At 38.7% G+C, this 26436-nt stretch overlaps 1 protein-coding gene across 1 annotated transcript; it reads left to right on the top strand.

Moving 5' to 3' along the window:
* The first annotated feature begins 164 nt into the window (after positions 1 to 164).
* Positions 165 to 26436, top strand: prss12 (serine protease 12). The gene is made up of 13 exons (XM_008413635.2): positions 165 to 645; positions 3831 to 3969; positions 4863 to 5035; positions 5812 to 5962; positions 6529 to 6707; positions 7306 to 7447; positions 7547 to 7767; positions 11123 to 11264; positions 15083 to 15288; positions 16116 to 16194; positions 17815 to 17937; positions 23075 to 23370; positions 25337 to 26436. The coding sequence occupies exons 1-13, from the start codon at positions 318 to 320 to the stop codon at positions 25657 to 25659; spliced, it is 2502 nt and encodes an 833-aa protein (XP_008411857.1). The 5' UTR covers positions 165 to 317; the 3' UTR covers positions 25660 to 26436.

Here is a 26436-nt window from a genome sequence, read left to right as displayed (position 1 = left end):
AAAGCTTCAAATTTATTAAGCTGTAGTTATTTTGTCAGATCTTTTAATCTTTAAATTCACCGTGTGGTACAAAATAAACATGAATGAACTTATTCGATTAATCATTGATGTTAATTCCTTTTTCTTTTTTTTTTTCCCCCCCTCGGCGAGTTTCCTCCCCATCAGCCCACGCAAAAAAGGATCAATCCTGGTCGTTTTCCTCTTAACACTCTCTTCCCAGTGCAAAGCCCTGAAGCTGACTGGATGAGTGGGAACCCGTCAGCTGATGAGTGAATTAGATCTCCGCCGTAATCAGCTGTTCTGCTCACAGACCTAACATGAGCGCGGCGTTTCTTGCCTCAGTGGTCGTGTTTGTGTTTGCGAGCGACTGTTATTCCAGCAGCCTTCCCTCATTCATCCTGCCGTTCACAGACTGCGCACGGAGCCGGGGGAAGGATGATTCATACCGGGGAGCCATCGACGTGACCGAGTCCGGCAGCCGGTGCATGAACTGGACCGAGGTGGCCGGATTCAAAGAGCGCTATCCGGGCAGAGGGATAGGAGAGCACAACCACTGCCGCAACCCGGACGGCAGGATCCGTCCCTGGTGCTTTTTTAGGAACCACAAAGGGAGAGTTGACTGGGGGTACTGCGACTGTAAACAAGGTAAACGTGCAGCTTATTGCCAATTAAATGGGGTTTTTTTGTGTGTGTGATATGACCAGCAGACATAAACACGCATAATTCAAGTAAACTGATTAATTATTTAAAAATTGATGCACCTTTAAGAAGAAAAAAAAAAGACAAATTCTGTTATGAGTTGGTAATTTTGAGCTAAAGGTGAGAGAGAGGAGTCTGCAGATGTTTTCCAGCGGTGTGCAGCGCAGTGCCTGCGGGGCGTCCTGTATGAATGCACGTGTACTTTTTATTTGCGTAGTATCAATTATAATTAAGAAATGTGTTTATTTAGGTGGAAGAATGTGGTTTGTTACTGAAAAATGGCTACAGCAAACCTTGCATCTTTGAATTTTTATAGCTTGATGAATACTTAAGCAGTGTCTCTATTTGAGGTGTTTTTTGTTTTCTGTTACAAAAAGAGGACAGACAGAGTTTTCTCTGCAGCAAGTTCAGATCTGCTGAAAGCAAAATGAGGCACACCTTTACCTCCCAAGACTAGTTTATGCGTGTTTGTGTCAGCACAGGCATACCCATAAACATTGTATTTTCTTAATTTGTGATATTAAAGAAAAGATCTTGAAGATACATGTCAATAAATTTGAATGTCAAAATGTTAACTTATCTCAATAATTCAGTTCAAAAGACAAAACGCATTATAGCGATTAATTATGCAGAAAGTGGCATGTACAGAAGTGTTTACTTTTGTTAATTTGCAACATCATGGCTTACCAATGAGACCTAAATTCAGTTCTCAAAATACAAACTATATGTCTTGTTGTACAGTATGTTCACTCATAACTCTTTTGTGGCTCCTTTAGAATGAACGATTGCATCATCATTGCCTTGAAAAAGCCCAGGTTCCCTTAACATGGGCTGACAGGGGCTGACTTTGGACTTGATAAAACACAGTGAACCAGGATAAGTTTATGACATGGCTCACTATATAATCATACTGGATCAAAAGCAGCTTGGATTGTACCTCTTCACTCCTTCAAATAAAGTGTAAAATTCATAGACAAGATATGCAAATTGCAAACAGAAAGAGCCCAAGCCCTGGTCCTTTTTTCTGCAAGGTACCAGGTTTTTTCTTGTCATCCATTCATCCATGGGCTATTTTAGCAAATCTACCTACTTGGCTGTTCAAGTCATGCATATTAAGAGGGAGAAAGATAGAAAGACACACATTTGAATTTCAAGCATGCAACAAAATACTAGCTATATCATCTTCTACATGATCAAAAATGACATTTTTTAGTTGTTCTTTGTAATATTAATACACTGCTCAAAAAAATAAAGGGAACACTTAAACAACACAATATAACTCCAAGTAAATCAAACTTCTGTGAAATCAAACTGTCCACTTAGGAAGCAACACTGATTGACAACGGGGACCCTCGTCGGGTCAATCAGTGTTGCTTCCTAAGTGGACAGTTTGATTTCACAGAAGCTTGATTTACTTGGAGTTATATTGTGTTGTTCAAGTGTTCCCTTTATTTTTTTGAGCAGTATATATCATTCGTGCAAGATCTGCATGCATCTAAATGTGCTTAAGGCATTTTAATTAATACGTTTCTACAGAAAGCTCATTGTTAGAGTAAGTATTTTTTCCATTGAAGTATGCAGTGCTCTGACAAACTACTACTAATTTACCAAACAATATATATTTTTTACTACAAATAAAGTGTATTTATTTTGTATTATTGTTTTTGAAAAGGATGAAATAAAAGTCAGTTTACATGCACTTCATAAAAGTGTGCATTTAAAAACATACTGCCATGATGTATTTTCCCTAAATTCTGCAAGAAACCAAATTTGTAGGGCAGTATCAAATCAGAAAAATGTGCATTTTCTGCAAAAATACAATGTAAATGCTGTAAGCTGAATATTTTTAGTGGGAATTGGAGAAGCATTTGAAGTCAACTGCAGGAGCCTTGCAGAAATGGAAGACATAGGCAGAAGTAGCAGAATAAAGTCTGTAAAACGTAAATAGAAGAACTGTAGAAGAGGAGTGAAAAGTTTTGGTCAATACAAAAATTTCACCCAAAGAGTAATAGAAATGCGGGTTTTACTTTGTAAATAGAATTTCAACGTAAAACAGTAAGATGACAATAGTTTGTGAGCTAAAATGCGCTAAAAAGCTTAAGCCAGCTGAGTTAAAAGGAGTGTATGAGTTACGGTTAGAATCTTGGAAGAAGTTTGGACTCAGGGTTGAAAGGAGGGATGGATTTGGATTTGGCATAAGGGTTGGAAGGATTTTATTGGAATCCTCAGAGCTAGAGATCCATTGTTTTTTTCTTTGTTTGTTTTTTTTTGTCTGAAAACTGAGCATAATGCAAACAAAAACTTGAAGAGTGATTTCATAAAACCTGTGAAAGATATGAAAAAGCTGAAATAAACAGGAGTAGTTGACTACACTTAGAAGTTTGAATGGTATTTCTGTCTGAAAGTATGTGGAAGTAGTTACCTGTGAAAGAGCACAATGGCTGTAGCTGAACTTTTCCAAAATGATGAAATGTTCCATTCATTTCTAAGGGGCCGGAGATGTTTACAGAAAGCTGAATATTTCATAAGATGTCAACATGAAAAGACAGGTGTAATGTCCTGAATAAGCAGAATATGGTAAAAGTTGAATGGTTGAACTAGCACAAATTATGCAGGAATATTTAAGTGGCGATGCCTACATCATTCACGCTAACAAGACAACATGACGCCTGTACTTTCAAAAGTGAATTATGATACATAAAGGTCACGCACAAAATCTTGAGTCATTTTATGTTGCCAGGACAACCGCTCATGCCTCTGTTCTGCCTGCCTTTGTCTTGCCTTTTTACTCTTGTATGAAATACTCAAAAATCAATCAAGCTTGTTTTTCTTGTCTTGTTGAAGTTTTGCAACAAACAGTTATTGCTTTAGCTTTTTATGTGGAAAACTTGTGGCTTGGTAAGCACCTGAGATAAGCTATAGTTTTTTGCATACAGAGCAATAATTACTACAGCTGTCTCATTCCTAGATATTGATGTGGTGTTAAACAGGAAGTCTTCTATTATTTTTGAGCTATCTGTTTTTTTCCAAATTTTATCGAACCTTAATGTCTCCATACTTATCACGCACCTTGTTATTAACGGTTTCCTAACTTTGCACGATTATTTTCTCCTGTCTTTTCGCCACCCCAGGCTCGGTCCGTCTGCAGGGAGGTCGCTCCAAGCTTGACGGCAGGGTAGAAGTGTATCTGGGAGGAGTTTGGGGGTCCGTCTGTGGCAACGACTGGGAGGACGAAGATGCCGGAGTGGTCTGCAGACAGCTGGGCGAGGGGTGAGAGCCAGCAGCATGCATGCATTCACATGTGTCCGTTTGCTGCATTATCTTCCCACATATGTGTTCAAACAGAGGTGCAAAGGGGGAATCAATATCTGTCATCTGTTAGAAATTCACAAGCTGGGGCTGGGGCTGTTAACAACTCATCAGGCATTTGTTCTAGGAACTGTTCTCATTTCTTTCCAAAGTGTGTGTACTTTTCTTTTATGACCTTTGCATCCCTTTGCCCTTTTTCCCCTTAGGTATTTAATTAGCTCAGTTATTTACATTGCTACAAGCTCACTCCTTTCCCCAGCCGACCTTTGCGTGCGACTCGTCTCGTGGTTCTAACTATGAGGTATAGCTATGCCAGAGAAAGGTCTCGGGGGAGCCTGTAGAGCAGTTATTCATATCAGCTCTGTTCATAACATGGGGCATACGTGCTCCAGTGAGGAATCTGCTTTCCCTGGAAAACACAGTCACTCTATATGCTTGCTACACATGCTGTCACTAACACCAGCACAGACCCGCATTCTGACACGAATGCAGGTCTGTGCAGCATGTGTGCATTCACACAGAAGTCAATGAAAGCACACAGTCAAAAGGAGGGAGGGCAAAAGTCAGCCATATATTAGCTGGACGTCTCGCTGATGACTTTCCCATGCTAAGTTATTAAAAGCTGCTGGTGAGCAAACTGAAAGCTGGGGATTACAGCAACCAGTTCCTAGAGGCCTGTAAACCTAATGTCGGGATGGACTTATTGAATTTACAATTGATTTCTTATCACGTAGCAAGAAATACATTTTTTATACATATAATTGTTTAGCATTTAACAAGTCCAACTGAAGCATTAGACTGATGTTAGTTTTGTTTTGCACAAATAACCTATGTGCCCAACGATCTCCTCTTAGGGTGTCTGGTCTCGCTCGTGCAGTTCCTTTGTTTCATCGCCAACAAGCCAGGCTTCACTGGTTGGCGGTTCATTGTCAGGGAGAAGAGCCAGACCTGCTCCAGTGTCCCAAAACTACCTGGAAGGGCGAGGAGTGTTCTCTGGCTGCAGCGGTTACCTGCACCCAACAGAGGGGTAGGCCTGCCTCATGTGTTAGGAAGGATTCTGGGATTGATGTATTGATGTTTGCTTGAATAAAAGTAGGTCTGAAAAGCCAGCAAAGACTCACAGTTCTAAAATACTCAACATGAACTCAATACTTTATGTGATAGACCTACGTCACCTGGTGCATGCTAAGGTATGCCTGCTCACACACACATGTACACACACGCACTGTGCTGTAAGCTAGAACTTTTTTCGAGCGCAGTTGCACAGAAAGGCAATGGCCAGGTTAGTGGCGCATGAGTCCAACTGAATATTTTTTTAATATAAGGGGAACACGTCCCGTTCACACAGAATTATTGTGACGCCCATGCTCCTCCTAACTTACCACAGATCTCTTTGCTGCTTCTTTATTGAATGCTGTTCTTAGCCAGTTATTAGTTTAGGAAGACAGCTATATATTGGTCAGTTATTACTTGTGTCATATGCTTTTAATTTTCAATGTCAACTGTGTGATGTTTTAAGCTTAGTCAATAGTTTTGTAACCCAGAACCTTATCCCTAACCTGTGCCACCTGCCACTCTTTTTCAATGTACTTCCATTTAACAATTTTGTGCTAATTTGTGCATGTTTATCAATTAAAGTCCCAATAAAACATATCCCCAATTCTGGGTTTTATATAGCAAAATCAACAAAAGTCCAAGTGTGTATGCTTTTATAAAGAGTCAAGATACTAATGAGTCGAGCTACAAAGATCCTGGTATAAAGATGTGTGTAAACTTGTGAATTTCATTTTGTGTGCACATTAGTGGTTGGGACCCTTCCTTTACGGTTGGTTGGACGTCAGTCAGAGTCAGAAGGCAGGGTTGAGGTGTTTCACGCGGGACAGTGGGGTTCCATATGTGATGACCAATGGGATGACAGTGATGCGGAGGTGGTGTGTCGACAGCTGGGGTTGAGGTAAAAGTAAGGCAACACACACACAGATTATGTTGTTTTTGTATTTCATTTTAATCCAGAACATTTACTAACAAATTGTACCTCTATAAACAGGAATACACATTTTTAGTTTTGAGGAATTCGTATGACAGAAGGAAAATGAAGCAGAATAAATGTGGGTGGTGAGCCATCTTTCTCTCCACGTGCCTCTAAAAGTATGACAAGTATTCTTTCCATTCGGACACAGAGAGAGGAGTGAGGAGTAAAGAACATCTGGGAGTCAAACAGTGAATCAGTCTCATTGTTCCTGCATGGTTTCTCACACCATGGAGTTATGCATATTTAGCAATACTATATTCTCTGCAAATGTGCTGCAATGGTTGTGATTTACACAATCGTATCTGACAATGAATCTTTTTGTTTAAAACTCTAAAATGCACAATGACTGTGCCATAAAGTTTAAATATGAACTGTGTCTTACACACTGTTTTTGTGAGGCCCTATTTGTCACCACATCAATTTCGCGCTGCATCAGAGTTACTGCAGGGCAAACCATCTATTTTCTGTACATTGTGTTTTCTCTTCAGTGGAGTTGCGAGAGCTTGGAGCCAAGCACATTTTGGCAAAGGCACAGGCCGCGTCTGGCTGGACGAGGTGCGCTGCTCAGGCAATGAGCTCACTTTGGAGCAGTGTCCAAAAAGTACATGGGGAGAGCACAACTGTCTGCACTCTGAGGATGCTGGAGTGTCTTGCAGTCCTCTCACAGGTAGATCAACAGATTCCCATTCAAAAGTGATCAATAAACTGACATTTGTCATGATAACTGAGCTCTCATTAGAAGCTACAGCTCTTCCTGTTTAAACATTTACTCACAGTCCAACAAACCCTTAGAGGTAATGCAGGTATTTTGACTTGACAGGTGCAGGTGTAAGAGAAAATATGACTGTACATATTAGTTCAACAAAAAAAAAAGAGAAACAATCTGATATTTAGAATAAAACAGTGTTGATCCCAACAAAATAATTCTCAAAAAATCATGAAATCAAAGTAAAACATACTTCAAAGTAAGTAGAAATACTAAATAAAAACATCACATCGAGAAATATAACATTTTACTGGACCTGACAACACACATATATTCATGTCTCTTTTTTTAATGCTTTGAATTTTTAGGATTTATTTTATTTTGTGTCTTGCTTTGTAGGTATTTTAATTCTTTATATTCTTTCTGTGTTTTTGACTTTGGTATTTCACATCTAAAGAGTACAACTAGTACCATCATCAACATGAAACAAGAAAACAATTCAAAAACAAAATGCAAATCGACACGAGCACTTTGCTCTCTTGTCTTCCCATCTCGACAGATGGTACCATCAGGTTGGCTGGGGGGGCTGGAAGCCACGAGGGACGTTTAGAAATCTTCTACCACGGTCAGTGGGGGACGGTGTGTGACGATGGTTGGACAGAGTCAAACAGCCAAGTTGTGTGTCGACAGCTTGGTTACAGGTAATTTGGCATATTTATTTAATCTCTCTTATGATTTACAATCAAATCATTTAAATACGGCTTTAACTGTGGACGCATGACCTATGTATTACATGGCAGGGTGGGCGAGACGCTCCCTTCTGAAGGACTCGACATGAACCCAGTTCCACGGTTTGGGGTGGGCTCAGGTCCAATCCTTTTGGACGACGTGAGCTGTACAGGAAAAGAACCCAGCCTTTTGTTGTGCAACAGAAAGGAGTGGCTCCGCCATGACTGCACACACCATGAAGATGTTAACATCGCCTGCAGCTCTGAACGAGGTGCCGACAGTCCTCCAGCTAGTAAGAAAGTATTTTATCTCACTGTCATGCATAACTTATTGTTGGCATGTGAGGGTGCATGAACAAGACAGGAAAGATTTCTGATTTCTTACGGTTGTGATTAGATGTTGCTGAAACCAGCTGAAATCCAACTAAAGACATTGGTGTCATAATTTGACACCAATGGTATACATGAAAGGGGTATACCCCTTTCATGTATACCCCTACATGAAAGGGGTATATTATTGATGAATTTATGAAGAAGTTCAAGTTAATTTACAACTCAATCATGACAGTGGTTTCCATGAAGGTGTTGCTGAACAAGTATTTGCCTTCAAGAAATGATGATGGTGTGTCTCAAAAAATCATATCAGATTTTTAAACTTTGCACAGAAAAAAACTGAGGGTTTTGTAATATTTTAGTGATCATTAAAATGCCTTTTTCAAATCATTCAAATCCATGTTAATTTTCAACAAGTTAAAAGGAATGTATTGTTTTAGGTTATTAGTTTTTAATCTTTTATGTGGCAGCTGCTTAAATAACCAATAGCGTACAGGGAAGTGTAGTCCTCAGCCTCTAAGTATTTTTAATAGGCCACATTCTTTAACAAAAAAGGAAGAAAAATGACACAGTTTTTATATTTTTTCACAAATCTCCAAAATATGCTGTGCATTTGAAAAAAGCATCCCCTATCCATGATGTTTCTCATGCTACATAATGGGATATGGTGTGTTTAGGGTGATCTACAGCATTAGCTTTTCACTACTGCATTTTATTGAAGTGGTGTCAGAGTATAAGAGAATGAAAACAAATGCATTCAACAATTTTAAAATGTATATAAAGACAGAAATTCTTGTCCATTAAATTTTACACTATCAAATCAAATTTTACACTATCAAATTAGTCTTCAATCCAGTACGCTACATTGATCTTAGTAACTATGTCAGAACAAACTGTTAAAACAGTCAAACTTTTTCTTGTCACTATCCAGTGTTAGCATTAATCCAGATCATCTACAGACACCCTGGACCTGAATGGAAAAGAAAACACAAGCTGATCTGATCTGAGATCTTTACCAAACTGAACCTGTAGACAATTAGATTTCAGATTAGGAGAGGCAACATTCTCATCCATCGTAATCTCTGCAGTCTGTGCTTTTACTTCACCATTCTCAGCTCTCCTTGTTAAACCTACTCATTGCCAATGTTAAATAGGTGATTCGCAGAGTTTCCACACATCCGACTAAAAGGACAAAATTGCGACCAGCACCAGTGTTATTCTACGACCTACTGGATGGAGCAGCTTTGTCACCATGTAGTTGCAACTCTTTATCAGAAGAGGCTTGCGTATCACAAGCAGCTAAACAAGGAGAAAAGTTGAATGTAGCATTGTTAATCATGTTTGTGACTGCAACTTTCTGGCACCAGTAAAGTTGCGATAAGCCTAGAAAGGAATAGGTATGTGTACAGCTCTCTCCTTCCCCTCCTAACATGCCACAGGGAGATTTGTCTGGGTTTATTTTGGAAATGAATTAACAGCAGATCAACCAGGCGGTGCTATGAACTCGCTCGTTCTTGTTAGAGATCATAACACAGAGCTTTGTGGGAACATTGGTGCTTTGTGTTGGTGGTGGTGTGTAGAGGTGGAGTGTGACTTATAGAGCCGACATAGAGTGGAGCGAGGGTTTAACAAATTTCAGTATATTGTATTTAGTTGAATTCATTTTTGGGGGCTTGTTTCATTTCTGAAACACTGCTAAGGAGAAAGTGTGGTCCAGTAATTTCAGCTTGGATCAGTTTATGAATGATCCAAGCACACAAAAAATACCAAAAATCTTTTGTACTTTGGGTGTTTCAGTCACTTTTACACTGATGTTGAAACACACAGTCAGACGTTTGCTTACACTCATCATGGCAATGAGTCTCATTAATTTTTGCTAAAAATTTTAAACACCATTTAATCACTCTTGTAATTTAAATTTATTTTAAATAGGTTATTTTCCAGGCACAGACCCAGTTATTGAGTATAGTTGGCAAATCTTCAGTACACCTGAGGTCAAGGTTTTAAGCATTTACAGTATTTCATTTGTTCATGATTTGAAATAGAGTTAATAATATGGCAAATTCACTTACTGCCAAAGCTGCACAATGTTCAGATTTGTGACTCAGAAATGTTTCTTTGTATGATCTACAGTATTTTCCTCAACAGCATTAATAAAAAAACAAGCTTTGAGAGATCTCTCTGTCATTGCTTGTTTTTGATAAATTTGGTTGCTATCAAATTAGCACATCTTTTGGAAACTGACTTCAGTTAGTAAATGATGGAAACACAAATGAATGTGGGTTTGTGTTAGTTAATAGCAACAGAAGTTTTTCTGATTTCTGAGAAGGAACATAAACATTTCCTCATTCACCAGCACTAACCGAACATTCCCTCATTTATCTCCTCAGCTTTAATCTCTCACCCCTATTGTTCTTTAAAACAACAAGATTTTTTTTTTAAATGTTAAATTCTGTTGCGGTCATACTGAAGGCTGCAAAGAGTATGTCTGTGTTGTCCTGGAACTTACTGTCTACGACATTCATCTTGCACATGTTCAATAGCTTTAAAACATTCTCACAACCTATTTCTTCTCAAAGCAAACATCAGAAAGTCTGTCCAAACTTTGACTTAGTAAGAGTGTAAACTGATAGGTTAAATCTCCACATGGAAAACCCATCGGTGTCTCCTCAGATGGCATCAACGTACGTGCATATGTTTGAGCAAGCGTGCACACCGAGTAACAGTCAACATAAAGCTGTGACTGATGTGACACACGGTGTGTTTGTGCATGTGTGTGAATAACTTTTGAGAGAGACAGAACAAGACAGATTGAGGAAAGAGCAGAGAGCAAAGGAAAAAAAAAATTGTCGCTGACTGAAAAGACTTTGGGAGTTTCCCGTTCCACGCTCACACACACAATTAACATTTCTGTAAAAAGGCAGACAGGTGTGCCAACTACTACCCTGTAAAGTGCGTGTCAGCTCAAGCTGCCTTTACAGAAACATCCTGCCCTGGAGGATCAGGTTTGTCAGGAATGCGTGAGTAGTTCGTTTGAACCTTCCCAAATTCTGTTTGGAGCGTCTTCGGCAAGTAGAAATGAGTCTCTGTCATTGTCACAGTCTAAATTAAGAGACGTTTAGAACCTGTTTCATGTCAGCAGAACTATTTTTCCTGTCAACAAAGTGCTTCTTACGTGTGAAAATACTGGGTTCCTTACTGGAAATCCTGTCCTTGCGGTACCATGTAAAGTTTTCTAAAACCATCTATAGTCTTTTCATATTTGGTCATAAATCAGTCTGGATTTAATAGAGCTGCTTTGTGTCCTTTTCCCAGGTATCCCTGTGCGGCTTGTGGGAGGGGAAAGCTCCAGGGAAGGTCGGGTTGAGCTGTTTCTGTCTGGACAATGGGGGACTGTCTGTGATGATGGATGGACTGATCAAGACGCTGAGGTGGTGTGTAGGCAGCTGGGCTACAGGTATTGATATTTGGAAATTGCCTCTATGACAGCTTTGTACTTATAGACACAAGGCTGTAAACAGCATGTCATGAAATCCCCTGAGGTTTACTCTAGTAAGATATATTGCTTGCCGTTTGGAAGTGTCAGTGTCACACACACACCACTTAAATATGTAAAATCCCAGCCTAACCAGTGACAAAAATGAATTAGGTTCCTTATTTTGTTGGGTTTTAAAGACCTACAAAGAAACTCCTCTCAGTTAGTATTTGCAAATGTTCAGTTTAACGGTTTTCCTGCCTCTACAAGCCAGAATGGCAATGAGTAAACTGCTTAGGCTGAACTAGCAGTTCTCAAACAAATACAAACTTGAACATGGGTGCTATTGCCAATGATGCAAAAAATGTGCAAATAAATTTGTAGGAAAGTGAAACAATGTGGTATTTTGTTGCAGAATGATAACTGGAGCATAGTTGGACGGTAGAACGGATTTTGCTAAGCAGACATTAAAGAACAAGCAAGTAAAATCTTTGTATTTATACTATTTGTTTCGATAATTTATAAATGTAGCTTTAATGTTTACAGAAAAAAATAAAACAGACATGTAATTAGATGCCGTTTAACTTCATTCACAATTTCATTATTTCAATAACATTAGATTGGAGCCTTTACATATACATAAATCTATTTTTACTTTGAACCTCTAGACTAGTATGTTTCCACATATCCTAGATGCATAAAGCAGCTAATCTACATTAAATGGGAACAGCACACTTTGCTGTGCTTGCAGCAACATATCGTCTTTGATAGTCATCTAAATCTCATAGCATCTTCTTAAACCATTTATTTGCAGTTGTGGTCAAGATCAGGATGTTGGAAATGGGGTCAAATTCTGGAGAAATACTTAGTTTGATTTTGTGGCTTTGAAACATCGTCACGTTTTACATTAGGCTCAGCTAAGTGAATTCAGACTGCCTGCTCTTTTTGCACAATCCATCAGCACCTTTTTAGATCTGGCATGTGGCTTATGTTTCTTTGTCTGGAATGTTTTTTCCACTTGAAACTCGATCACAAATATCCTCGCAGTAGTTCATGCTGCCTTACAGGCAAGCCATCTAAGCACGGGGAGTAGAACCACTGCTTCTCCTCATTAAGACAAGCTAGTTGAGGGGGTTTTGGTATATGGCTAGGATGCCTCCTGGACGCCCCCTTGGTGAGTTAGGGCTTACTAGAGCTGCTTGCAGGGCACGCCGCAAGAACCATGGTTTTCAGCTGGCCTGGAAATGCCTTGGGAATCAACAAGCATTCCCAGTCCAGCTGAAGGGAATGCAATGAGAATCCCAAGGCATTCCCACTCGAGCCACTTGGGAGCTGGACCAAATGGCTCGGGAGAGTGAAGTCTGGCCCTTGCTGCCAGGCTGCTGGCCCCTCGAGCTGGCCCCAGAGTAAGCAAAAGATCATGGATAGCTCACACTGAGTTAAAGGCAAGTCAGCAGAAAAAAACAATCCTTCAACTAATATTAAATAATTTTTTTCTGAATCTTTCTATTTGCTAATAATTGCCTTCTAAACTTAATAAATGCTTGTGTAAACCAATGTGGTGGCAACAACATTCACAAAGTGTTTGTTCTGAGTGGTGATATATATATATGTCTATTTCTTGATTCATTCAGAGATGGACATGCTGGTTTGATTTGTATCATTGTCTTTCTGCCTAACACAGCTAATGGCCATGGGGATCAGGAGGGCTGTGGGGGACAAATTAGTGTCTAATTAAGGACTTGAGTGGTTTAAATGGCCATTTTCCCTTAAAAATGTAATCAACTTTTGAAATGTTAGTATTTTTTATTTAATCAGGTTGTGTTTATCTGTGTTGTTTCATGAGCTCAAACATGTGTGACAAGAAAGCACTGTAGAATCTGCCAGGGCTAACAAATGACTAACATTATAATTTTGCTTACTTGTGAAGCATCTTTGTTCTTTTTGAGAAACAAATGTGCAGCGATGGAGAACTGAACAAAGACAAAAGGTTTTCATTTTTTCTGACTCGGTAAAAGAAAAAGAAAAAAAATGGTCTCTCTGCTACGCTCTGCTGTGACATATTCTTTTCTAATACATCTGGAGAGCATAACTGGAAGAATTAAAGGCAAAAAGCTGAAGGTATATAACATCCATGCTAGTTTCTGCCTTTTGTGTCATGCTGGGTGTGGTGACAGCTTATTACACACAGGTCCCTAGATGTAAGGAAAGTAGTTTTAAAGGGACTAACCCAGAAAATATGCACACACTGTCATTGTAAACCTGCATCTTGCTGTGTAGGGAATTGATATACATGTGAAAATGCTTTTATGTGGAATTTTGAAGAATTTTGTTACTTTGTTTAAAATTGGAGCATTCTGTAAAATATAAATCAACATGGAATATATACCAACATTTTTAAGCCTATATTTAAATAAAAAATAAAAAATTAAGGAACAACATGAGATACATTGTAATGTTTATCACTTTATTGCGCCATGTTTTTAACTAAACACAATGGAGTTGAGTTTCAACTCACAAAATCTGGTATTCATGGAAAGTGGCAAGAAAAAACTCACTGTTAAAAGCAAACATGTGGAAGAAGGTCCTCTGGTCAGATGAAATTGAGAATTAACTTTGTGGCCATGCTAAACCCAGTCCTGCTAAATCCATTTGAAAATGTGTGACAAGATCTGACTGCTTCTCACTCTCCATTTAATTACGCTCAATTTGAGCTATTTTGTAAAGAAACATGGGCAAAAACTACAGCCACCAAATATGATAAGCTTGTAGAGATCTACTTCAAAAGCGGTTCTGTAAGGGATTAACCCCCACACGACATTTGAAAGACTCCAATTTTTAAGTTTTCTATACGGCAATTATATTTGCAAGGCCTTGTATTGAGAGAAAAACAGATTGATAGAATGATGAAATTGACTATTTTTCGAAGTATTAGAATTTAGGTCTCTGCTGTTGAAGGACCTTTTTTTCCTACAAACATTTATGCGTTCAAAATGAATTTTGTCTCGTTCCCTTTTACCACTTATTATTTTTACCCTGGTAAATCATGTAGAAACCTTTCTTAGCTCACTTTTGTTTCCATGCAAGGTGGGATGTTAATTCATTTTGGTTGGGAGACTTCATGAATTTATTGCGTTATCACAGATGTCTTCAACTCATCAGCCACCATTTTCACATTGACTTCATCATTCACTTCCCCATTCAACTGTTAAAACAGATGTTCTAGCCGACATGCCTATTGGAAAGAAAGTTGTCCACATTGTTCAGTCGGTAGCATGGAGTTTCCATCGAAAGCAGATTCTATTCTACTTTTATCAATTACACATGTGTGTGCTGTTAGAGAAACCCACGAAAGAGGCATGATGTCAGTTTCTAGGCTTGCTTCCAAGTGACATGAAGGTTCGCCCTCTGCATGCTAAGTATTGCTCGGGGAGCTGTCGGAGACACACATGCATAACAAGATGACTTTGAATGAGACATCAGATCCCCAATGGATGACTGGGGTTACAGAACTTGTCACCCACCAAACTCCAGGGACGCAACATAAGAAAATCTCTTTCAGCTATCTTTTCAATCTGAATTAAAATCACAGCTACAGACCATACATTCACAGCCACAGCCTAAAGGCTCCTGACATCATATTGTGTATTAGAGCAGATTGTCAAAGTGTTAAACCTGGTTTGGACCACACTATTCCATCCGAGTCACCTTGTTTTCTTTCTGTTTTTGTTTTGCAACTTTTGTTGTTGTTGTTGGTTGCAGAGGTTTCTGTTACATCTCATGAAGTCTGTTCTATCCAGAGGTGCTGCAAAGGCCCGTGTGATGGCATACTTTGGAGAAGGGTCTGGTCCCATCCACGTCGACAACGTGAGGTGTAACGGCGAGGAGCGTTTGTTGGCAGACTGCATCAAACAGAAGCCCGGCACGCACAACTGCCGCCACAGCGAGGATGCCGGGGTCATCTGCGACTACGGAGAATCGCAGCACAGCAACAGAGAGGTCAAAGGTCAGTCAAATTATCAACATAAACTTATTTGAGTTATGCGAAGGATTATGCAAAACCTCTGACATGTTTAGCAAACACTGCCATTCTGTCTCGTGCAGTAAACACACACATGGCTGAAGAAAACTAGCTGGGAGATCTGCAGAGCAGAAAGCCGAAATTTTCTGAGTGAACACAGAGGGAAAAAAATAAAACCTTTTTTCCAGTTTTATCATGTCGCAAAGACAAACATCTTGGTGTATTTTATTGGGGTTTTATTTAATGGAAGAACACATTAAAAGTCAAAAATATCTCATACATACATATTATCGATGATGGATTGAACAGTGCTATATATGATTGACCCATTTTGTGTTGATCTATGGCATAAAACCCCAATAAAATACATTAAAAATGTGTGGTTACGCCATGACAAAATGTAAAAAAATATCAAGGAGCACAAATACTTTTGCAAGGCCTCCAGATGGCAAAATGGTCAATCTATGTTTTTGCTTCATCCTGCAGTAAGAGCTAGTTTACAAAACTAGGCATGGCCTGCACAATTCTCATTAGTTAAAGCCAGTGACTAGAGGGTTTTTCTTCACTGCTGAGATTTAAACACACATTATGTTCAGACTCCGAAAAGGAGCCCTAATTAATTATATTTCTAATTTATTTCAGCTTCATATTTTGTACTAAAAGGTGAATTTCAAACCTCTTTTTTTTTTTTTTACCTGTCTAAATATTTAACAAAAGGAAAATCCGAGCTGAAATTTATGGTATAGCAATCATCATCTTTCCACACATTCTCTCAAACACACGATCAGCGGCTCCTCTTTTGTCCCTCTCAGATCCTGTCAGCTCAATTTGCGGTCTGCGTCTCGTACACACTCGCCAGCGCCGGATCATAGGAGGAGAGAACTCTCTGAGGTAAGATGGAGGGGACAGATGGGATTAATAACAGAACAAAGAGAACCAGTCAGAGAAAATGACCACATTTCAAGTTTACATGTTGCAAATGAGTACCAGCTGATTCAAAGGTAAAATATGTTTCCAGCTCTGGGTTTTATGGGTCAGAGCTAAATCGATGTATGCTTTTTATGAATTAATAAGTTACGCAATTAATACAATTTCCTTTACCTGCAGAGGGATATTTGTCCTTTCATAAATATCAAACTAATTGCAACAGAGGAGGCAGATTTTTTAACAAGGTACCTGGAGAAGTTAGAAAGTAGCTTTAATCTTTTATATAGTTCTTTGGAAAAATCAAAACCAATTATGGAAGAATGTTTGAGTTTGCTGAATATACTCATTATTACTTAAGTTAATAAGATGTGAATTATAATGAATGTCAAAATATCTAATAGACAACAACATAATCAGATTTATTTAATATTAACGTATTTTTTTAACGTTAATATTAACGTTAAAAATATATATACAGTTGCCACAAATCAAGTGAATTTTTTTCTCAAGCTTTTGCTAGATTTGTTAAATTATTCTTACTCCTTTTTTTCACTTTATTTCTCAGTTGTATGATGCAACCCCATTTGTTTCAAATTACAAAACCAACTGTCAAAAAAAAAAAGAATCGACATCAAAAGCTATATATCTATATATGCATAAATATATACACACACACACACAGTCCAGCTTGACTTTGACTTGAACTTTCGTCTGCTAAAAAGTTGTAAGCAATTTTTTAAAAATCATTTTGTCATCAGTTGTTGTTCCAGACTTTTGACCTAAAGTGATTTGAAATCCGGAAAATTAATTTTCTGGATTTCTGTCATTTTTTTGATATGTAAGAACCATTTTGTTTCTTTTTGGCACATACAATTACCAGTATGTTATGAAACTTTAAATTAATTTTTAATGAGCTGTCAATCAGCTGGGATAAAATAACATCTTCTCTTCATCTAATACTCTTTGCTACCTTTACTTCTAACATAAAGGTTATGTGGCCAGTTTGAAACTAAAAACAAGATTTTAATTTACTTGCTTAAAAGTAATGAATAAATTTGAACTCTGAAGGAGAAAAGTTTAGGTATGTTGGTATAGGAAAGAGTAACACAGAAAAAATGTTTTGTAGAGTGAGTTGTTAAGATGAAGGAAAATATAATTTAAAAAATCAAAAGGCACATTTGTTGCTGAGTAATGAAGGTAAATCTACAATATTTCTGCAGATGTCAGAGCGAACGTCTCGTGCATTTTTTATTACTGTGGTTCAGAAGTGAATGTTTATACCTCACTTTGCCTCTTGTGAACTCTTTCTGACAGGCATGTTAGTGTTTCCCCTCCAAACAAGCATAAATCATGTGCTCATGTTAATATAATGGTTTTCTGTTTGTGTCTCTGTTTATACAAATATCTGTGGAATGGCCACATGCACCCATTTAATTCTAATTTGTTGCATTGCCTAAATGGAATTCAGTTTATCTTAAATGCGCCCCTGCAAATTTCTTTGTCTTTTTTTTTCAGTTGTGCTTCAGTTGCTCTGTTAGTGATAAGAAAGTGTTTGTGTGCGTGCGTGTGTGTTTGTGTTTATAGGGGCGGCTGGCCTTGGCAGGCTGCCATTCGTTTGCGAGGATCTCGAGGAGATGGGAGGCTGGTTTGTGGTGCGACTCTCATTGACACATGCTGGGTCCTAACTTCAGCGCACTGCTTCAAAAGGTCAAAAAAACAAACACTTTATCATGCTTGCTGTTTTCTATTAAAGTCCTAAACATCATTTAACTGAGGTAAATGTGACAGTGCTTCTGCATACCTTGACTTTAGCATGCTTGGCCTTCGGTTGATGCCTGAGGCCTAAATTCAAATAAACTAACTCCACGGGCTGTTGCTCACTGTTTCAGGAGTAATTGACGGTGATTTGGCTGTAGCATAACACAGGTGAAAATAACCATGGTTACACATGGTTCAGGATGCTTGACATGGTCCCAGAAACATGAAATTAATCACTAAGCAATGACTGAAGAGGAAATAAGAATTAAGGAAGACTAACCTCACAATCTGCAGCTACTGCTTAGAAAGTACATGCTAAGATGTATCTCAGGAGAAATATTTTTCGTTTTCTGAGGTTTCAGGTTAGGTCATTGCAGTTAATCGTAGAACCACAACTTGCTACATGAGACGCTCCACCACTATAAATCTTGATGTTTCCTCATTTCAGATGTTTCCACTTACAAGTCTAGTTTCTTCCCTGAGAAACCGGACTTACATTTACAGTCAGATGTATGCTTTTCATTAAAAACCTCTTTACTTTCCAATATAAAAAACACCATAAAGAGCATTTGTGTGGCAATTTAAGGACACTTTGAACTCCCAGAATATATAGGACTTCATAAAAGTTCAGCATCGACTGAAATGATTAACATTCAGCAACATTTACATTTGTTGGTTTTCATTGTGAATAAGTATAAAAATCCTTGCAGAAAATATGTCTTCTACTACAGAGAATCTCACACTGAAAAGAACATACTGCTGCATTTTTTAGTAAGCTTTAGAGATTGTTTAACCTACTTTATCGCGTGGTAACCAGATAAACATGGGTTGTAATCCAACCTCATTCATGTTGTTTGAAGTTTTTGAATTACAATAGAACCACATACTATCATGTATTTAACTGCAATTACACATTGAGGGAAAACAAACTATAAAGTGGAAAGAAACTTAATCTGAAACTCCTGATTTGGATTCAGTGCCATTGATTGTGTTCAGGAGTTGCAATAAGAAAATAGAGGTGTTGTTAGTGAGCAAACAGCATAATGATGACCAAGGAACACAGCAGGAATAAAGCTGAGAAGAAAAAAAAAGCAGGTAAGTTTTGAACATCACATTTGCTTAAAATAAAACATTCAGGTTTTTGACTTTAAGGTGATAAAATGTGAAAAAGTTTAAGAGGGTTAATCCCCTTTTAAGTTACTGCAATAATTTAACTTGAACATATAAACTGTCTTAGGTGAAGAGTGAAGAGTATTTTGAAGAGTGAAAAATCGGTTTATGTGTAAGCTTACAATTATACCCAACGAAATTTGAAATTGAATTAAAAGCCCCTCACTTGTCAAGCTACCTTTAACTTCAGTCAAACGTAACTGTTTCTTTTATTTTCTACAAACTGAGTGGGATGACTCGTGATTTTCAGTCAATATATAGTATAAATATTTTCTTTAATGTGGGATTACTTTCTCCTACACCATATAAATTCAAACCAATGTTGAAGTTTTTTGAAAAATAGAAGATGATGTTTTTTTTCACAGTTCTTTACCAGTGGTGATATAAAATGTAGAAGGTAGTTGTAAAGATGTTTCAGATAGCAGCACTAACTTGTCTAAATTTATGAGTCTATTATGGTGTGCGTAATTACTGAGCTGCTTGAACACTTATTGACTCAGGTGTTGCTTTTGTATTGGATACCATAATTGACCAACTGAGTCAAGGTATTGAGTAAATTATATTGTTATTATAGTCAGGAATGCATTCAACACCAATATGGGCATTGTTACGTCTTTCAATTTTGTAACACTTCAAAGAAGCTAAGAGCACACCTAAATACCAGGCATAATATAATTAATCATTATAAAATAGAGAGGGGTGTGTACATGCCTTTGTCGTTATAATGACAGCGACTTGTTTCACGTGGGTTGTCCTCTCAATAGTTTTGAAAACCTTTCACTTATTGTAGTTTATGTTGAATACCTGTGACAGTATTTAGGTGGATTAGGAAGCATTCATGTAGGACTTAAAATACGCTGCCAATACTTTTTGTGAGGATTTGAGTTTCTGTGTCTATTGCGTCTCCGAATTGTCCATATTGTCCTGTCTACCCCTTGGTTACACCTGTTCCTTGTTTCCCCTGATTGTCTACCTCCCTGTGTATTTAATCCCACCTGTGCTCCTTGTTCCTTCTCGGATCCTTGTCTTGTCTGCCGTCTCGTTGCCTGTTTCTGTCATTGTTACTCCAGTTGCTACCAGAGATTAGCTCCTAGCTTTTGCTCACTCTGTGCTGCGTGGAATCTTGTATTTTCATCATCAAATCATCCTTTACTCTCCATTACCTGGGTCCACTGTGTGTGCCGGTCCACTGTGTGTGCCGCTCCACTCTACTACCACATTTCATGACACTTTTCAGTTCTGTGTTATCAAAATCCCTCTATGTCACAGCTCAGTATGAACACTTCTTCGTAAGAGTGTTGTAAGTACCTTCAAAGGTCAAACTCTTGAAGCTATTTGTTGTGCCTGCCCTTAAATTACTCTTTCATGCTCCAAGCTGTCAGTCTTGACAGCTCGCTATGACAGCTTCCAACAGTCATTTGCAGCATGTTAGTAGGAGAGCGCAAAGACCAAAATGGGGACTTTTGACTTCACTGCATCATGTTTGGTAACAGCTAACATAACATTATCGTGGCGATATCATTCTATGGAGGACCCTTTTCTTCAAAGATTGCAAGAAAACCGGTGGCAAAGTGATACAATCTGAAAAGGTTTAAGGGATACTGATCATTTTAGAAAACACTCTGTTGCTTTCACTGCAAATGTGGGCAAGTTTAGGAGAGTAGCTACTTTCTTAAAGCCACACTCCTTTAATGGTACACCATGAAAACGCTTACATCTAATCTCATTGTGCTCTCTGGCTTTTCGTGTTTTTCTTTTGTTCTTAGAATGATACTTAGTCTGCAAAGATCAAACTGCTGGAGCGTTTTGTCTTGGTAGTCTGATCACATGTTGCTCTTTCATGCTCCAAGCAAATGACAGCTTGTAACAGTCTTCTTCAGGATGCAAGCCAGAGTGCAAGGGCTATAAAAGGGGACCTCCCGCTCTCGGTCACAACCTCTGTGAGCGGTAACAACTAAAATAAGCTAAACCACACAAAACATTCATGAATTCGAAAACAAAAAGCAGTCGGTACATAACAACAAAACAGGTTTCATTTGTGAAGAAGTTAGAAAATTGTATCACCAGACCTCTAGCAATAGTAGATGCGTAAAAGCTGATCTGAGGTCAGTGGTCACATGCAGCCAGCACATTACGTCTATTTATACATTGTATCTGTTCAGAAGAGCTTTTGCCAGCAGTAATAGAGGAGATACTTTCAGTAACAAGAGCGTGAAGTGAAATGTAGATTTGCTTTTAGGAAAGGATCTTGAATCTTTTATTACTCCATAACCACTATTAGCTTTCTAAAGATTGTACATGTCTGCAAATTTTAATGTACTTAAGCGGTTGGCCAGTAGTGTCTCCACACCCCCATAAATACATTGGGATTCGCTAGTTGAGAGATCTTTCCAGAAACACTTTGCCATGTGTAACTGGACACAAGTGGAGACTTGGCTCCGTCTAAAGGCCTGCTCCTTTCACTCCTCGTCTCTTCTTTCTTTTCCATCCCTCACTGTCCCTGGCTCACCCTGCCCCACTCTCCATCTCTCCATCTCATTTCGAGAAAGCCAAACGTGCCTGACAGCTACAAATAAAGTGACTGCTGAGAACATCATGATGATAATAGACATATGAGTCACATGAAACCAGCACAGGCACAAAGCAACAAATGTGTTATTTAATCGGTTTGTTTAACCCAGGGTACAGCTACATAGTGCGCAATCTTTTCTTACCAAGAAGGCAGACGCACTAAAAAGTTGAAATTTGATTTCAGAATGTACAAAGGGAGAAAGCCCTAATATGTATTGAGCTTTTCCACATTTTGTCTTTCTACGGCTTTAAATTAGGACTTTATTTGATAGAGCAAAATGTAGAGCATAATTGACAAGTGGAAGAGAAAGATCCATGGTTTGCCAATTTATTTACAAATGTGAAAAATGTGGTGCTTTTGTCTTCATCCTCTTCTGAAAACCTTAAATAAAATCCATTGCGGTCATTTGCATTCAGAAGCCACCTTAACCTCAGTATAAATGGAGCTGTTCTTTAGTGAACAATCAGCATCACAGTGCAAGGAACAGCAGGCAGGTCAGGGATTAAGCTATGCAGAGGTTAAAAGCTGGTAGGGTTAGGTCATCAACTATCCCAAGCTATGAAAAGCTGACAGACCACTTTTGAATCCATCATTTAAAATGACCAAGAATATAAAACTACAGCATAACAGCCACAACATGCCATGAACTTAACCTGAAAAACAGATTAACTGTGTTGGAACAGCTAACATGAGAGATTCTATCAACAGGCCATCTGTTAACCTACTAGTCTAATGTCAAAAAGGAAGATGTTTTTCTGTTTAAATATTTGTCACAAGCCATGTAAGGGAAGAGCAAGCACGGGAAATAAAATGTTACATTTGGTTTTGGCTCTCCCTCATTATACCTGGTGGCAGCATCATGCTCTGGGAACGGTTTGCTTAAGGAGAGACGGGGAAGCTTGACCAAGTCGATGGAAAAAAAAATAGATGGAGCTTAGAATGACCCCATCAAAGTCAGACCTAAATCCCATTGTGGTAAAAGTTGAAAACTGATGATTTCTGGTGAGAAGTTGGATGCTCTCCATCCAACCTGATTCAGCTCGGGCTATTTAGCAGAGTATAGTGGATAAACATTTTTGTATCTAGTTGTGCAAATCTGGTAGAGACATAACCAAAAAAGACCTACATATATAAAAAACAATATTCTATGAAATACATAATCAGGTTTGCTGAATAAAACTGCATGCTTCACTGTGCATATTCAAAATGACAGATCGTTTTCCTTCCATTTCGCAGTTGTACACACAGTAAGTGTTCTTCTCTCACAGAAAATCCCAGGAAAATACACTTAAGTTTTAGGTGGCAAAGTCAAATGTGAAACTAACTCTTTCTTGATTTCCACAGGTATGGAAACAGCACCAAGCAGTATAAAGTCAGACTGGGGGACTACCACTCCCTTGTTCCAGAGGAGTATGAAGAAGAGTACGGCGTTGATCAAATCATCCTGCACCCAAACTACCACTCCTACAGCAACGATTATGACCTGGCCCTGGTTCGCCTGTCACCGGGGGCGGTGGGCCAGGCGCCAGGAGAGTGTGTGTCGTTTAGCCGTCATGTCCTTCCCGCCTGCCTGCCCATGAGGAAAGAGAAAGTGCTCAAACAGGCCAGCAACTGTCACATCACAGGCTGGGGGGACACAGGTCAGCTTAATGAATACGTGTAGAGCAGTTTTTCCTCAAGTTCCTTCGTATACAATGACAAATACACAAGATTATTTACATCTTGTGTATTTAAATAAATATCAAAAACAACAAGAACAGAATAAAAATGTTCACAAAAAAACAAAGTTTGATATGAAACAGTAATATGTGAACTGAAGTATTATTAAGTCATTTTTTGATTGAAAGTATAGATTAATAAGTGAAAACAAAATAAACCACTAAAAGACATAATTGCAATAGTGGAAGGCCTCCAAAAAGAAAAACATTGTCTGAAAATTCTTGTGCCTTTTCTATTACAAAGCCAGATATGGTAGCAACGACCGTCTCCGGTAAATTGCACTCGTTCAACTTCACCCTGCGCTTGCATGCGCGGACACACACATCTGTTAGTGATCTTTCAATTACATGCTGGTGTCATTAATCACCTCAAACTTATCACAGAGGCCTGCACACTGTCATGCTTCTACTGCGCAGTAACAGCTTGTACTCAACAGGTCGAAATGCTTTTTGTTCTTCTTCATGCCCCTATGATTCCTAACTGATAAAATATCCATGTTTGAGTGAACAGGTGGGGAAAGTTTTACTGATTTACTTAAGTGAGGGCGTAGAGGCTATTTAGAGTCTGTGATGTTCTGCAGCGAGTGTCTGACTCAAGGCTTCGTGTCTACTTTCTACAGCTGTTTACATTTGGCTATCTGCCACCGCTGATATCAGACATGCAGGCAATTTTCCACACACACTCAGTCACCGGCCAAGGCTGCTATGGATATTTAATGATGGTGTGTGTGGCCTCTGAGACAAGACAAAAACAATGCCGCCTCCTCAGCAGAGACTTGTTGCAGTTGTAGTTACCCCAAGTTTCCGTGCTCTCCCTCAAAGCCAGGATGGCTCCTGTTCGTGCCGCTCCCAAACTCTGAATTATGGAGCAATCATAATATTTGAAGTTTAGCATCATTAATAAACTGAACTGAACAGCTTTTTTTTTAAATGGCACAAGTGGCCCTTTGATGACGTTTGCTCAGCTGTAAGGCTTCTGTGAATTTCTAACATTGCCATGTACATCTCTGGAAATAATTAAGCGACCCCTGTACTGAACCCCGTTGAAAACCACATTTTTGTTTCGAATTTCAGAGACATGCTGTCAGTAGTTCGTAAAATAAAATAACAATGATCATTTTACTCAAACACATATAAAAAGTAAAATCAGGGAAACTGATCATTTTAAGTGGTGTCTTAATTTTTCCAGAGATGTATATTAGCGGATCTAAAAATGTGACTTTTGTGTGTTTAAATGTTAAAAAAGGCACATTTTGGGGAATTGGGGAAGCAGATGTGTCATTTTTTTGTGTTTGTTTTTCTTACATAGTGCATGCAAATAGGGTATAGGGCATAAATGTACATGATACTATTGTATCAAAAGATCAAGTAGTACATTCATGGTACTGTACTCTTATTCTAAAAGTTATTTTTTATGTACATCAAAAAAATCTGGCTATTATTTCTGGTACAACTGCCTACGCTTGCAGTGTTTCCCAGGTTGGACTTCAGTAATGTGTCCCGTCTTGGAGCACGTCAGCACTATATGCCCTGTGTGATTCAAATTTACCAGGTAACGTATAAAGTGACGAGATGCACTGCAGCGCTCATGAAAAGTGCATTTCTTAAAAGTGAACCCAGGCGTTGTAAAAAGTTTCAACTGGACACGGCGCCATAAGTTCTGGTTGCGTTTAGCTGCTGACGTGAGCGAACCCTCAGGAGTCCAGACAGAGTATCTGAAAAGTGCAGCATTGAAGTACTGCTATGATTTGATTGTTGTAATTACATTTGCGAATAATTTTCATAAAGGGCCGCTACACTGCATTTTGAACTAAACCCATACTTTTTTACACTCAAATGTTACCAGAAATCACAAAAGCCTCTAACTCCTATCTCTTTCTTTTTCCAGGACGTTCGTACTCAAAAACCCTACAGCAGGCCACTCTGTCCCTTCTCCCACGCCGCCACTGCCAGCAGCATTTCCACAGTGCTTTCACGAGCCGCATGCTCTGCGCTGGGAGCGTCCAGTCAGAGAGGCGCGTGGACAGTTGCCGGGGTGACAGTGGAGGTCCGTTGGTGTGCGAGCGACCAGGAGGGGGCTGGGTGGTTTATGGGGTCACGTCCTGGGGTCATGCTTGCAGGACACAACAGTCCCCTGGTGTTTACACCAAAGTCTCTGCCTTCAGCACGTGGATTCGCAAAATAACCGGACGTGATGAGAAAACACGATGAGGGCTGGCAAACTGAAAGAAGTGACCGCTCAGAACTCGATTGGTCAAATGAAAAACAAGGCAGCAATACATTTCACTTATGACAATCTGTTGTCATGGTAATATACATATTGCCTGACGAAAAGGTGAAAATAGGATTTTCAGGTTAAAAGTGTTAAAAAACAAAAAACAAACAACATTTATGAGTATGCCATAGCTGAAATATCTGTTGTAAAATTATCCATTATTTAAATTATGTTTTGTGTGCAAGCTTTTATTGCGACCTTCTTGTAATTTTTGATATTATTATGTAGTTTGTCTTAAAAAAGGGACCAAACATATAGTGAACTGTCTGTCCATGAATATGCATACTTGCACAAAAAATCACCTATTTTTTAAATTTAACTGTGTGATACTCAGAGAAATGTGCTCTCAAGCCCCATTTCAGTCTTGTGTAATTTCTCAGTTGTGTTTTAACTTATGCAAGAATCTTATTTCATGTCTTAATATTGCTCAGGCCTTTATCTTTTATGTTCAGTAATGTATTGCGTTTGATGTTGTGTGCTGTGTAACGTTTGCACAGACAGACAATATTTCTCTATCGAAACGTAAACAGCATTTCCAAGTGGTTCTTTATCGCAGCCACTCTTTCTTCTTGTGTTGTAATTACAGTGTTGGACACTTTTGTTACTGAAGAAAGACATTAATGTCAATATCTCTTTTACCAATGTTTACTTTGTTTATTGTTATTATGTCATTGTAATATTTACTTATAAAGGAAAACATTTGTAAGGAGTTA

The sequence above is a fragment of the Poecilia reticulata genome, linkage group LG1 (genome assembly GCF_000633615.1).
Source record: "Poecilia reticulata strain Guanapo linkage group LG1, Guppy_female_1.0+MT, whole genome shotgun sequence".
NCBI lineage: Eukaryota > Metazoa > Chordata > Actinopteri > Cyprinodontiformes > Poeciliidae > Poecilia > Poecilia reticulata.
This window is presented reverse-complemented; position numbering and strand designations above follow the sequence as displayed.